At 44.3% G+C, this 15,000-nt stretch overlaps 1 protein-coding gene across 1 annotated transcript in view; it reads right to left on the bottom strand.

Moving 5' to 3' along the window:
• Positions 1-15,000, bottom strand: part of abca1b (ATP-binding cassette, sub-family A (ABC1), member 1B) — a 38,979-nt gene that overhangs the window by 4,646 nt on the left and 19,333 nt on the right. The window contains exons 19-40 of the mRNA XM_031568989.2: positions 10,777-10,908; positions 10,301-10,440; positions 9,888-10,025; positions 9,351-9,571; positions 9,094-9,169; positions 8,590-8,816; positions 8,420-8,471; positions 7,735-7,851; positions 7,254-7,402; positions 6,999-7,123; positions 6,704-6,802; positions 6,423-6,612; positions 6,076-6,170; positions 5,742-5,774; positions 5,268-5,454; positions 4,895-5,064; positions 3,229-3,406; positions 1,576-1,691; positions 1,297-1,441; positions 1,014-1,137; positions 528-657; positions 243-363 (exon numbers count right to left, since the gene is read on the bottom strand). Coding sequence (XP_031424849.1) covers positions 243-363; positions 528-657; positions 1,014-1,137; positions 1,297-1,441; positions 1,576-1,691; positions 3,229-3,406; positions 4,895-5,064; positions 5,268-5,454; positions 5,742-5,774; positions 6,076-6,170; positions 6,423-6,612; positions 6,704-6,802; positions 6,999-7,123; positions 7,254-7,402; positions 7,735-7,851; positions 8,420-8,471; positions 8,590-8,816; positions 9,094-9,169; positions 9,351-9,571; positions 9,888-10,025; positions 10,301-10,440; positions 10,777-10,908 — 2,965 coding nt within the window. The remainder of the gene's footprint in view (positions 1-242; positions 364-527; positions 658-1,013; positions 1,138-1,296; positions 1,442-1,575; positions 1,692-3,228; positions 3,407-4,894; positions 5,065-5,267; positions 5,455-5,741; positions 5,775-6,075; positions 6,171-6,422; positions 6,613-6,703; positions 6,803-6,998; positions 7,124-7,253; positions 7,403-7,734; positions 7,852-8,419; positions 8,472-8,589; positions 8,817-9,093; positions 9,170-9,350; positions 9,572-9,887; positions 10,026-10,300; positions 10,441-10,776; positions 10,909-15,000) is intronic.

The following is a 15,000-nucleotide window of genomic DNA, read 5'->3' as shown; positions in this document are numbered from 1 at the left end:
AATACACATTCACAGAACAGCTATACACACATTCATTAGCAGCAGCACACACATTCAGGGTTACTGCAGAATAAGCTGTAATTAGCTTTAACCTTTGAGTCAGACTGCTTGAGTAGTACAGGTGTAATGAATGGGTACGTACACACACACACACACACGCACCGCTGACCTTGGTGAACCATCTCAGCTGCAGGAGAACACACTCTCACACACACACACACATACATACACACACAGCTTACCTTGGTGAGTTGTCTCAACTCCAGGATGTCTCCTTTTCCTGCTCCACTGACGATCCGATGCCGTTCCCTCGCCACATCCTCATCCTCCTCCCCTACAGGCTTCAGCTTCACACTCAGAGAGCTACTCACACGCACACACACACACACACACACACACACACACACACAAATAGACAGGACATGTTGTTATATGTTATATAATAATTTGTGGGTTTTAATGGCACAATATATATATATATATTACAGTGATGATGGTGATGATGGTGATGAGGATGAAGGTCTCACCTGGGCTTGAAGAAGAAACGGTATTGGATGAGGACGGTGATGATGAAGAACACCGCACCCTCCACTGCCATGGCGAAGAGGTTCTTGCCCACCATGTCCCAGTGCAGTGGCGAGCGGAACCGGTTTTCTCCTGAGGAGCACACAGAGCGTTAGAACTCTGTGGAGGATGGTGGAGCTGGCTGCTGAGTGCCTGTGCGTGTGTGTGTGTGTGTGTGTGTGTGTGTGTGTATATGACTGTTTTTGAGTGCCTGTGTGTGTGTGAGTGAGTATGTGTGTGTGTGTGTATATGACTGTTTTTGAGTGTGTGTGTGTGTGTGTATGACTGTTTTGGGGTGTGTATGAGTGTGTCTGTGTGTTTGTGTGTATGTGTGTGTGTGTATGACTGTTTGTGCATGTATGAGTTTTTGAGTGTGTATGACTGTGTGTGTGTGTGTGTGTGTCTGTGTGTAAGATTGTGAGTATGCATGTGTGTGTGTGTGACCTCACCGAAGCGTTCGAGAGCATCGGACATGGCCTGGTTCTTCACCATGTCAATGAGGCCCCGCCCCAAACAGAAGTGAGGGAAAATGAGGAAAACGTTTTTCAGGATATCATTGATCCCACCTTGCTCCTGCAGAGAGACAAAGACAGTTAGAGTGTGAGTGTGAGTTTGTGAGCATACGTTTTGTTTGTTGTTGCCGGACAGCACGGAGATGCTAGGGACATGTGGAGATGCTGTCATTGTGTGTGTGTCTACGTGTGTGTGTGTGTGTGTGTGTGTGTTTCATACATTGTTGCCGAACAGCTCGAGGACGAATGTGGAGATGCTGCCGTTGATGCCAATGAGGATGTTGACGCTGGTCAGAACCACGTAGGCCGTGCTGGGAATCTTAAAGAAGAAGGATGCCGGGTACATCAGGGGAGTGATGGACCACCTGGAACACACACACACACACACACACACACACACACACACATGGAGTTAGCCAGTGATCAACCTGTCAGCATCTCTAATTTCAGTACTAGAGGTAGTGCTCCCCTTGCTGGGAGTGTTTGGAAGTACCCGTACCCGTATAAGAAGAGCAGGAGGATCAGCACGGGCAGGTTGGTGGAGGAGACGTACGCCTCTTGTTGGAAGCAGATGAAGATGATGACGACAAGGGTCGCCGGCACCACGTAGTTACACTGCAACACACACATAAACACACTCCAGTTTCAAAATAAAGCTACAATATGCACAGGCTGATAGGAGTATAGGAACACACACACTGGAACACATACTGCACACTCTTTCATGAATGTTGCGAGCCAGTGTAGCGACTCCCACACCCACACACACACACACACACACACACACACACACCGACACATACAGCACAGGCTAACTACTGACAACTGCGTGTGGGGAGATGGAGACGGTGCGGGAAAAGCCACGTGTGAAGTGTGTGTATTTGGGGACGAAGGCGAAGACGACAGCAGTACTGGGGATAATTAACAACAGCCTTGACATTGGCCTTGATAACCATTGATAAGTAGCCCAGTAAAGTATTGCTGATATTGTTACATGGACTCTTGCCAACTTACAAATATTTCATTATCTCCCTACATGGGGCTAAAAGCCAATTTATACTTGAACTTTGCCCAACGTTTGGGTGTGTGTTGATAAAGCTTTTGCTAATTCCATAGACTATGGTCGCTAATGTTGCTAAGCTTACGTGCTAACGTTAGACAGCTGGCTGTCAGATGCCTTGCAAATCACTTCAGACATATTTTTAGGGCTAATAATGTGGTAATCAGATTGTACCGTGCCTATTTCTCAACAATATACATGTAAAAATATAAGCACAAAAAAAATGTATATACAAACACAACCATCTTAGTTTATTTTTTCCAACTAGCATTTTGGCAGGCACACCAGCTCACAACGGTGTAGGCCACTGGTTGGCTCTGTATAGAGCTCTAAATCAGCCTTAACTGCCTTATAGCTGTAAGATTCATGATGCTGTGACCACCAAAAGTCGGCCAGCATAATATCCAAAATGGGAATCTTATCATGGTAACAAAGGAAAGGTCCCCACACTGGATTTGCTCAGACACCTGGGATCAAGCAGCAAACTAAGGTGTGAGTGACTGCAATTAATCATAGTATGGGAATGGGGGTAGGCCATTGAGAACCATCTCAGTCAGCAGGTCAGAGAAACCTGATTATCATACAGAACAACAAAAGATTGCCAGACCTGTTTGCATTACAAGCCTAGCTCATTTACATTCCTAGGAGGTGACTTAAAACAGTATATATGGCTAGAATTGGAGATGCTTGTGGTTCAGACCTACACCGCTGAATCCGGAGTATGTTCCACATGCTTCGTTACTGCACTTTACTGGAATAAAGATCGCTGCATCAGAAACAAAGAAACTTCCTTAATTTCTTACATAGCCTAATATCCTTGTCCAATTCACATGAATGTTTAGTGTTTGACCAAAGGATGTGAAAGCTCCAGGTAGGCTTAGCTAACGTATTCTGATCACACACAGAGGTTTAAAGAATGCACAAATTAATGAAACCATGTCCGCGACTGCAGATCGGGTAGCCAGTCGAGCGTAATTTTGCCTGGTTTGCTATTAAAGGTTCAAGTGGTGGTCAGGTTGAATGGAAGCATTGGGTGAGTTCAGGACCCTGGGCACATCACTGACACACACACACACACACACACACACTTACCATATCCCAGATGAAGGTGGCGGTCCAGTAAAGTAGGGGCTGCACGCCGCTGATGAACTGCATGTGTTTGGCTTTGCTGACACGCTCTTGGATGAGGAAGACTACAAAGCTCGCCGGTACAAAGGACATGGCGAAGATCACACAGATGGACACCAGCACATCCACGGAGGTGGTCACCCTGAGGAGAGATCACAGGACATTATGAGTGTGTCTGTGTGAAGTGTGTGTCAGTTTGTATTAGGGCTGTCAACGAATATTCTAAATTCGAATATATATTCGAATAGTTGTTAAAAATAGAATTTCGAATGTGAAAATTAATATTCAAATGTAAAAAAAAAAAAAAAAACAGCGGCAGCACTGTCTGCTCTGCGGGTGGGCGCGCGCCTGAGATCAGGGACAGGTCACAGGAGTCTCACTGTCTGGCACAGAGTCACTGCTGACAGTTGACTTGCGAGATGCAGAAAGTGTAGAATCCAGCTTGACCGCAGCAGGGAAAGTGATTGTAACCCCCAAACATCTAAAGAGTGATGTCTGGAAATATTTCGGATTTTGGTCAGTTGATGGTCAACTTGTTGAGCCTACAGCTAAAGTAGTGTATAAGCTATGTAAGCTAAAGTTAGCTTACCATTCAACAACTAGCAACTTGAGGCTACATCTCCACATTTTGGAGATGTAGCCTCAAGTTGCTAGTTGTTGAATGGTAACCTAACTCTAGCTTACACACTACTTTAGCTGTAGGCTCAACAAGTTGCCTCACTGCTGACAGTTGACTTGGTGGTAGATGGCAGAAAGTGCAGAACCCTGCTTGACCGCAGCAGAGAAAGTGATTGTAACCCCCAAAAATCTAAAGAGTGATGTCTGGAAATATTTCGGATTTTGGGCAGTTGATTGTAAACTTGTTGAGCCTACAGATAAAGTAGTGTGTAAGCTAGCGTTAGCTTACCATTCAACAACTAGCAACGTGAGGCTACATCCCCAAAATGTGCATCCAAGTGAATACGGCATAATATGTGGAACTTCAGCGAAACAGCCACGTTTGGATACATATTTTGCGCCGTCCGTCACAAGTTCGTTGCCTGCGGCACGACAGGAGGCCTGCACGCAAAAATTGATTTCGTTCATATCCAAGGACATGAAGCCGACCAGTGTGGTGGATGGGATAGGCTTCAGGGAGTTCTGTGAAGCACTGGAACCGAGGTACCGTATCCCTTGTTGTCGTTCATTTAAACCGCTATGCGCAGAGAGCGAGGCGGTGCGGGAGAGGCAGAGAGAGGGAGAAAGAAAGAGTGCGAGTGTGTGCAAGCTCTGCGGTCTTGGCCATTAGTTAATTTACGTATTTTTGTGTAGGTAATATGTTGTTAAATATGTTTAAACTTAAATAAATTACCTATACAAGTAGTTATGTCTCGTTGTATTAATTTGTCCTGTTATTGACGTGCCTAATGCGCAACCAGAAATTCGAATATGTTCGAATATATGTGTTTTTTTAAAGCGAATATTCGAACGTCATTTTTTAGCCATTTTGACAGCCCTAGTTTGTATGCATGTGTTTGTGTGTGTGTGTGTGTGTGTGTGTGTGTGTGTATGCGTGTGTGTGTGTATGCGCGCGCGCGCGTGTGTGTGTGTCTGTGTGGAGTGTGTGTGCATGTGTGTGTGTGTCACTCACAGGGCTACTTGGGAGACCTGCTCCTTGGTCAGGTTGAGGGGGTGGTTGTGTACGGTGATGCCAAACTTGCCGGGATGTTTGCCCGCAGGAAGATTGGCCCGCAGGATGCCGTTATTCATCACGTTCAGGAACGCACCCATGCTGTGCCAACCTTTATTATTAAACCACACCTGAGAGAGAGAAGGGGGGGGGGGCAGAGAGAGAGAGAGAGAGAGATAGAGGGGAAATGGAGAGAGAAAAAGAAAAGAGAAAGAAATTAATTATTGTATGTTCCCACTGTGCACACTGAACGCACACTGTCTCACACACACACACACACAAACACACAGACATCCACTGCACACACTCTCATACACAAACACATACCACCTACCTTGACATTGTTCTTTGTGTCGAGGCCGTTGATGAACCCTGAGAGACTGTGCAGGAAGCGGTCTGCTGCGGTTTTGGAGCCCTTCTCCAGGTGGAAGATCTCCCGCACGCGGCTAATCGCATCATCAATCTCTGCTGCAGGGGGCAGGACCTGAGTGCTTCGGGCACCCAATGAGAAGCCTCCGTATCTGCATATGTTATGAATATTCGTTACTCACATGTGGATTAGACACTTTCAACCAATTCAGAGAGAGCACACACACACACACACAGACACACACACACACAGACACACAGACACAGACACAGACACACACACACACACACACACAAACAGACACACACACAGAGCACACAGAAACCAAGCAGACACCCAAACAACTTAAACACACACATACACACACATACACACACACACACACACACACATGGTTACAAACTACAAACACACACAAACACCAGATATTTTTTATACCTGAATTCGTTCACCCAGATCTTGTTGTTCAAACTGGAGAGAAAACAGAAAAATGATTCATAAGACCTTTTTTATGGACGGGATTCATATCACAGAACAGATTCACAAATCTCAAGAAAGGTTCTCATATTATAATAGACACAGGTGAAAAGCCTCTTTTATGAAAAGTGTGTGGAGTGTGTGTCAGGAGTATTGTGGTGTGTGTGTTGTGTGTGTGTCCGGAGTATTGTTGTGTGTGGAGTGTGTGTCAGGGGTATTGTGGTGTGTGTGTTGTGTGTGGTGTGGTTATCAGGGGTATTGTGGTGTGTGTGTTGTATTGTGGTGTGGCCCAAACCTTTGGGCGATGATCTGGGCGTATGTTTTCACCAGGTAGTCTGAGATGTTCCTGCCTGTCACATTCTGAAGAGTGTCCAGGGCGCTTATCTTTATCTGTAGAGAGAAAGAGAGGGAAAGAGAGGGAGAAAGAGATAGGAGAGAGAGAGAGAGAGAAGCAGGAAGGAGAGGGAGAGAGAGAGAGAGAGAGATAGAAGCAGAGAAGGGGGGAGAAGAGATGGAGAGAAAAGTGAGAGAGAGAGAGATGTGTTAGGTAACCAGAGAAACGCACGTGATGAAGAGCTCACAGGAGCTCACAGGATCCAGCCAATTACCTGATTTCTGTCTAATGGCATAATTTCCTCTTACCTGTGGTGGCGGCAGCCCACCCGCCCCCACGGGGCATTCTGGGAGCATCTTCTTGTTGCCATTACAACTGCACTCACACGCAGGGGATGGATCGTCCATGGTCCAGTTCTGTGAGGTGAACAGTTCTAGAACACTCTCTGGAACCTCAGGCACCATCCAATCCTCATCACCCATGGTGCACAGCACATCCCTGTCAGCCAATGAGGAGAGAGGATACTGAGTGAGTGGTGAAAGAGATATGTGGAATGTGTGTGTGTGTGTGTAAGAGATGTGAGACTCACGGGATTGGCTGGTTCTCCATGCAGCGTGTTCCGAAGCCCGGTCCATCCACTAGAGCAGCCAGGAGTCTCTGAGTGCTGGCGTCTTCAGGGGCGTCATTACTGTACACACACAGAGCAGAAACACACCATTAGTGTCCACTTTACACACACTGAATGTAAACCTTTGTGTCGACAACTATGTGTATCTGAATAATTGTCTGCATCCACATGGGTGTATGCGTGTTTGTAAAGTATGAATGAGTGTGAGGTGTGTGTATAAATATACGTTTGTGAGTTGTGTGGGTGTGTGTGTTACCTAAAGAAGGTGAACTGTTCCTCATACATCCATGGCTGCAGCGCGAGGCTGGGGTATTTCCCAAACGGAGGAACGATGAGACTGAACACCAGAGCGATACACACAAACACAGCAGGCAACACAATCTGCCGAGGAGAAACACAAACATTAGCTCACACATACACACACAAAAACACATACTCAAACTCATATACACACAGGAACGCAACACACACACACACACACACACACACACACACACACACAGACATTTACCTGAGCAAAGAAACCCTTCCTGGAGCGGCGGGCAAAAAGGAATCGTTTCCATAGCAACGCCACAAACTGCTGCTTCCGTAGGCTCCACCCCTTCACCTGATAGGAGCCTTTTCCATCCGCACCACTGAGCCAGTCCGTCTCACGAGATTCTACAACACACACACACACACACACACACACACACACACACACACACACACACACACACACACACCGAGGGTTTACACACTGCTGTTTCATTTCAATTGTGAGTTTTGAAGATTATCTGCTGTGTTTGAATGCGTGTGTATTTATATAATGTGTGTGTATATATATATGTATATACACATATATATGTATGTAATATAATATATAACATATAATGAGTGAGTGTGTGTATATATCATATATAATGAGGGAGTGTGTGTATATATAATATATAGTGTGTATCTATAACATATAATGTGTGTGTTTGTGTATATAACACATAATGAGTGTGTACCTGGGTCAGCCTCTGAGTCATTTTCATTCTGGTCGTCTTCAGTGTGGGGCTTCAGGCAGCTCTGGTGGTCACCTCCAAATGCGTGTCTACGTCGCCTACGCACCGGAAGAGTTCCATCTGCAGACATACACACACAGAGAACAGCACAGGTCAAAATACACATCTGAGAGCTAAAGGTAATTTGAAAATAGGCTAGTAAAACACGCACAAACACACACACATACTAGGGCTGAACGATTAATTGCATTTGCGATAGAATCGCGATATTATAAAACGCGATTTTCTAATCGCAATGTTCGCGATTACAATGTGGTCTTAAAAAAAAAAAAAAAACTTAAGATGGTAAATTTTGCACATCGTGTTTAAAAAATGCATGCCTTGTGTTTATACTTACAATGACTTTGTTTACATTACTTAAATGCACAGTGGCAAAGCCACCGATTTGTTGTTCTTGTTTCAGTAAAGAGCAGTTAAATAAAAATGTAAAATGTGGGAAAGAATTTTGTAATGTATCTAATATTGTGTTGGTCATATTTAAATCATTCATTATGTTTTATTGGGGGGAAAAATCGCATATTAAATCGCAATTGCAATATTGGGGGACAAAAATCGCAATTAGGTTCTTTTCCCAAATCGTTCAGCCCTAGCACATACACACATACACCTACACACACAGACACTGTACCTGAGATGATTTCAGTGTCGACTCCACTGTCCTCTGCAACCTTCAGGAAGATCTGAGTGAGAATAAGAAAACAAGTAAAAAAAATGTTAAAGAGAAGTACCATAGAAACAGAGAGGGAGACATAGAAGGAGAGAGACAGAAGAGGAGTGTGTGTTTGTGTGTGTGTGTACCTCTTCAAGAGTAGTGTCAGACACGCCGTAGCTTGAGATTCCGAGGTCACTGAGGCGATCGTCCATCTCATGGAAGAGCTCCACGAAGGCACCGTCTTTGGCCGACTTGTAGGGCAGCACAAAGGTGATCTCATGACCAAGGTCCTCCACCAGCCGAGCGCCAGGAACGTGCTTCAGAATCACACCGCTGATCAGAGACACGTCTGCAGGGGGCACCACTGAGTCCACTACACACACACACACACACACACACACATGGGGGAGAGGTGAGACCAGACACACACATTCTTTCACATCTCAGTTTATTGATGTTACTGTTTCACACTTTCACAGAGAGAGAAAGAGAGAGGGAGCGAGACAGAGGCAGACAGAGAGAGAGAGAGACAGAGAGAACATGCAGAGACATGTAGGAGAAAATGGGATGGGAAAACAGGAGAGAGGGAAGAAGAGAGAAACAGGAAGAGAAGAGCGTGGGAATGGGAGAGAGGAGGGAGGGAACCTCACCGATGGCTGTAGCTGCTTCACTCTCCTGATCACTGCCGAGACCCGCATCAGAACTACTGTCAGAGCCATCATCCTCCTGACACAACACACACACGTGCAAACACACACACACACACACACACACACATTTACTCATGAGTTTCAAGATGTATCATTCTACTGTATTAAATGCATGTTATATTATGTATGGTGTGTGTGTGTGGTGTGTGTCTGTGCATGTGTGTGTGTGTGTGTGTGTGTGAAAGTGTGTGTCTGACCTTCTTGCTAAAGGACACAGTGCTGGCTGAGTTCCTGCAGGAGCTGAGGGAAGGTTCCGGGTCCTTCTTGACCAGCGTGAGGTAGTAGCCACTGCCCAGATGCGTCTTGAGGAAGAGGGAGGATCCCACGCAGCAGAGGCGGCCGTGCGAGATGATGGCGATGCGGTCGCCCAGGATGTCAGCCTCGTCCATGTGGTGGGTGGACAGAATGATGGTGCGACCTGGAGGTGCAGGCATTGACAAATCAGCTCTCAGTGTCTGTTTGTGTGTGTGTCTGTGTGTGTGTGTGTGTGTGTGTGTGTGTGTGTGTGTGTGTGTGTGTGTGTGTGTGTGTCTGTGTCTGTGTCTGTGTCTGTGTGTTAGTGTACCTGTGTAGTATGGGTGTGAGTTTGTGTGTGCATTATTTGAGCAGGAGGTATCAGATGCTGTGGCAAGTGTAGGTGTGTATTTGTGTGTGTGTGTGTGTGTGTGTGTGTGTGTGTGTGTGTGTGTGTGTGTGTGTGCATGTGTGTGCGTGAGTGTGTCTGTGTAGCTCACCGGCACGGTATTTGAGCAGTAGGTCCCAGATGCCGCGTCGTGCGTAGGGGTCGACTCCTGCCGTGGGCTCATCTAGAATCACTACCTGAGACCCGCCCACAAACGCCAGAGCCACCGACAGCTTCCTCTGCATACCACCTGGACATACACAGACACACACACAGACACACACACAGACACACACAGACACACACACACATATTAGAAGTGCAGCAGGCAGTTTTTGTTCTCAAAAAAATGAAAACACTTCTGGACTTAAAATGATGAAGGCGTATACACAACACTTAACACACTTTAGTGCTCCGATTCAGCCATTTGATTGGTTAACACAGCCAAATGAATTAGAAAAATGCATAGAAAACAGCATATTAACACACACACACACACACACACACACACACACACACACTGACCTGAGAGCGTGCAACTGCGTGAGGTGCGTTTGTGTGGTAGGCCGGTGTCAGTCAGTATCTGCTCCATCTCTGTCTTCACAGACTCCTCTGATAGACCCTTCAGTCGCGCATAGAACCAGATGTGTTCTTCTACTGTCAGCCTGCAACATACACACAATTAGACATGATTACGCACACATGATTACACTTTCACACACACACACACACACATACACACACACATTCTCCTCTGATAGACCCTTGAGTCGCACATAGAACCAGATGTGCTCCTCATATACAAGACATTAACACACACATAAATGATGTGTGGATGTTGTGTTGGACACACACACACTCCCATGCTGAAGAGGACACGGTGTTGAGAACACACACACACTCACATGCAAGAGGACGTTGGGTTGGACACACACACACACTCACATGCTGAAGAGAACGTTGTGTTGAGAACACACACACACACACACACACACACTCACATGCTGAAGAGGACGTTGTGTTGGGGACACACTCCAAGGCTCTGACGGATGGCGCTCAGTTCGGTGCGGATGTCTTTGCCCAAGATGTGGGCGGTGCCAGAGGTGGGCGGGAACAGGCCTGTCAGGATGGACCTAGAATAACCAATCAGAACAGAGCCACTCACATAACATCCAATCATACACTGTAAACCCAAACAGTTCTACTAACTTATTAACATTATGTATTCAGTACTTAAAACCTGGTATTTAGTTGACCCAACTTTAAATGTATTAGTTTTCTGAGCAAGTGAAGACGTTTTAATTGTATTGGAATGTATTTGTTTGAGTAAACATTGCCTGATAACTCATATTTTTTTAGTTTCATTCAAACGTGACGTCTGACGTCATCAACGTCGTTGCAGGACTAGTTCAGAACAGAATCAGAGATCTTGTGATGAGAAACGGAGACAGCAGACTTAATAATTGTATAGTATCAGTTAGACTTCTATAAGCATGTTCCTCCTGTAGAAGAGGAGTCGACCAACTTCGTAGGGTGACCATATTTGAGTTTGTGAAAAAGAGGACACTTCGTCGCGGGGAGGGGCGTGGTAGTGTGTAGCATACAGATGACCCCGCCCCCTCGACGGAATTTTGACATCTTTTCCACATGCAGATGTCATGTGCTGTTGTAAACAATGGAACTAGTGGAAGCGGCACGGTGCTCAGTGTTGCCAGATTGGAAATGGTGAAGTATCGTATTAAATGCTCAAAATGATCGTCTTTGGAGGATAATTATCGTGCATCTGGCAACACTGAGAGGCCGGTCGACCAATGACAGTTCTCGCTACAGTCAGAGCTTGTGCTAGAAGGTGGAACGTAAGGGAGATACCCTTTCCTAAACTTGTAAGGGCGTAAAAACTAGTTTGTGAAGGACCCAGAGAAACACAAATATCCTACGAGGCAAAATCCCGGACGATTTTGCAATCACTGCCGGACGCATGTCCGGGTAAATGAGGACGTCTGGTCACCCCACCAAAGGAGATATTTTAGTAATCCTGTCGCTGCTAAGCGTCCTTATCTGGTAAGTAAACAGTGTTTTTTAGGTGTTTGTTGCGACAAAATTGCGGGAGCAAGTGAAATTGCGAATTTCCCTCTTTGTAATTATTATTGAGTAATCACGTTTTGGCTGTCAAGTAGCAAGTTCAGTTGCACGACTGTTGGCGCTGGCGGCTAGGAAGCTAACGAGCTAAAGAGCTAGTTAGTGGGTTATTTCCCCCCAAATATGTTCATGTGCAAAGTAAACAACAATCAATTGTTTATGTTGAAAACAACTCATGTTCTACAGAAACACCATATAATTTATATCAGCATGCTAATGTTATATGTAACTTTTTAGCAGCTATCTAGCTTCTATGTGTTTTAATGGATCTGATGGATAAAAGTGTTAGCAGCAAGCTAACAATAATGGTCGAGAACTTCAGTTAAGACCTACCATCAGGGACGTGCGGTCCTATGAGGCAGAGCCTCACCTGTCATCTTGAAAAGTAAAAAAAAAAAAAAAAAAAATTATAAAATAAAATAAATATTGATATTTCTCTACTAATCTGTGGTATAGGTGTAATTTCTGCATGATTCCAATCATTTCGAGCATTTTTATAATCAAAATCGCTGAATTTGCGCATGTCCTATTCAAATAGACGGGAGAAAACAAGGGACGTGCGGTCAGGTTAGGCACCATGTATTGTCTATGGGAGCTAGTGAGGCAGTGCCTCACCTAGGATTGCGCAATCGCTCCAAACTGGGTTTTGCGCATGCGTGCGCATGCGTAGAACCTTTGAGCTGAGCTCAAAACGCATTGAAAAATCATGTAGGTGAGGCACACAGTACCTCTGCCTCAATGAAGGGGGCGTGCGAGAGCGCACCTGTCGGGGTTATCCTGGGAAACGTTGCTCTTCTTCTACACTTCTACTTGACGGCGAAAATGGAAGATTTTTTTGCTAAGCTGAAGCAGTTCTCAAAACTGGACTTTCAGTCCAAACGTGAAATGATTAATAATGGGAGACCAATGCCGGAGCTAAAAGGTATGCTTCAAGCGACGGGACAGAAGATAACTCGATCGACTTCTCACATTCAAAGCCAAATTGCTTTGAACATGTTTGGAATCTCAAGAATAAATTTGGTTTTGAACTTACAGCGGCAGCTCCGTTGATTTCCCATTATTTCTCTTGGGATTGTTTTATGTCTATGTGAAGCCATTTAACATCACTCAAGTGGTTGTGATCACTTGGAACCCAAGACTGCATTTTATTGGTGAGCTGATTTTGAGAAATTAAACTTAAATTGTAGGTAAGTTGTGTTTCCTGGTTGCAATGGTTATCCTGTTGCTACGTTAGCTAATTAGCTAGCTAAGGACACTTAATAACCTTACGAGTTAATCGGAAGAGTTCAATTTGCATGAAATGATAGCTGGTTATCTAGCTGATGTTATAGTCTCCTCGATTTAACTCTTAAAATTATAATGGGAAAAGGTAGAAACCCTCAGGGTGCTTGTGCAACTTCGTAAGAAAGAGTTCATATTCAGGAGTTCATATTCATGAGTGCATAATATTTACACATGAGTTCATCACAAGCTAGCAGCTGCCTACTGTATGCACCTTACCTATGTGTGTGTAAAGAATGCTGATATGAAAAACAACCAGTAGTCAATGTGAAAGCTGCCAATTGAATGGTGATCTTAGATACTCTATCGTAAAGGCGCCTATTAACGCCCCAGCTATTAAAAACATTTATAGATCGAAAAATCTTTAATCAATCTTACATATTTCAGTAGCGGTGGGTGTCTAGATTAGGACTGGTAACTTGTTTGGTTTTCAACTGAAACGTGTTTTCAGTTTTTTTCCGTTGTGTTGACCGACACGCAAAATTAGCTGATACAGGAGGTGGAACCCATTAACAGCCTTTCTGTATATATGTCTATGGAAAGCTCTATGACCCTCACAAATTCTCGTTGCGAAATCGAATTCGTTCAGTTCGTTCCATGAGGGTTTGTACACACAGAAATAAATCGCTGTCTAGTACACTAAATAACGCTGTACTGCAATTTTTTGCACACATACAAGTTAAATTCCCCCTTTGGTTAGGAGCGTATGGTGTTTAAAATCCGTTATCCTGGTTGATATAGAAATCAATATTAAGTAACATGTACCTGCGTGAGGCTGTTAATAGGTTTCGGGCGTTAATAGGCGCCGTTACTAAATTGGGTTTATGTATTTGTAAATTTGACTCTGAAAAAGTCAGTGCCTCACCAGCCACGAACCTCACCGCACGTCACTGCCTACCATATTCTTTTTGCCCTGACAGCATTCGTGTTGCATATAAACAATAAACCGATTTGATGTAGACATATAAAAAGAGGAGTCAACCAAAGGAGATATTTTTGTGTACAGGCAGAAGGCATCACGGACTGGCAAGACAGCAGAGGTGCTACGGGTGATCCTCGAGGCTTATGACCTTCAGGTATGTCTAGGATTAACCGCACAACAGTGATCACATTTTGTTTGTTACTGAAACTTTAATATTAGTTGATACTATGTATTATTAATTGCCAGTTTTTTTGTATATGTTTCCATTGAAACTCTCCTGGTAATTGTATTGATGGTGTTTTGCAGGAGGAAGAGGAGCCAGATTTTGATGATGCTCCTGTTGCTCTCCTTACATCGGGTCCGACCCCTTCAGCTGCGAGAACATCTTTGAATTGGGTGCAGAGGATTTCTGAGGCATTTATGTTGTTGTTTGGCCTGACATATGCTTTCAATTTAGAAGAATATCCCAAAAAACTCACGCACACCTTCTTATACAGAACGTTTTTATGTGTCTGGATGACAACAAACCTCTGAAACCGTCCTTACTCACCTTAAAAAATTATGTGTTGAAATAAACTATTTGTTGTTGACTTGTTAACTTTGTAACGCTGTTCTTTAAAGCTTTGATGTAATCTTTTATTTTGTCAGTTGTTTTACAAGAAATATAAATGATGTGATGCCTCTTAAGTTTTTCTCATCTCACTCTTTTTAATAGAAATCTTACATAGATTTGAATGTTTCTTGTAGAGTAACTTTCAGTTTAAAGTCAGTTTGTAAACAGAACCAGAAAATCAGTATATGTGGTCAATGATTGAAAATAAGTAGTGCACTTAAAAAAAGTTAGCTATTTAAGTATTACCTACTCAGAATAATCAAGCGGAGT

Source organism: Clupea harengus, chromosome 6 (genome assembly GCF_900700415.2).
Source record: "Clupea harengus chromosome 6, Ch_v2.0.2, whole genome shotgun sequence".
Lineage (NCBI taxonomy): Eukaryota > Metazoa > Chordata > Actinopteri > Clupeiformes > Clupeidae > Clupea > Clupea harengus.
The sequence above is the reverse complement of the archived record's forward strand: the minus strand, read 5'-3'. Positions and strand labels throughout refer to the sequence as shown.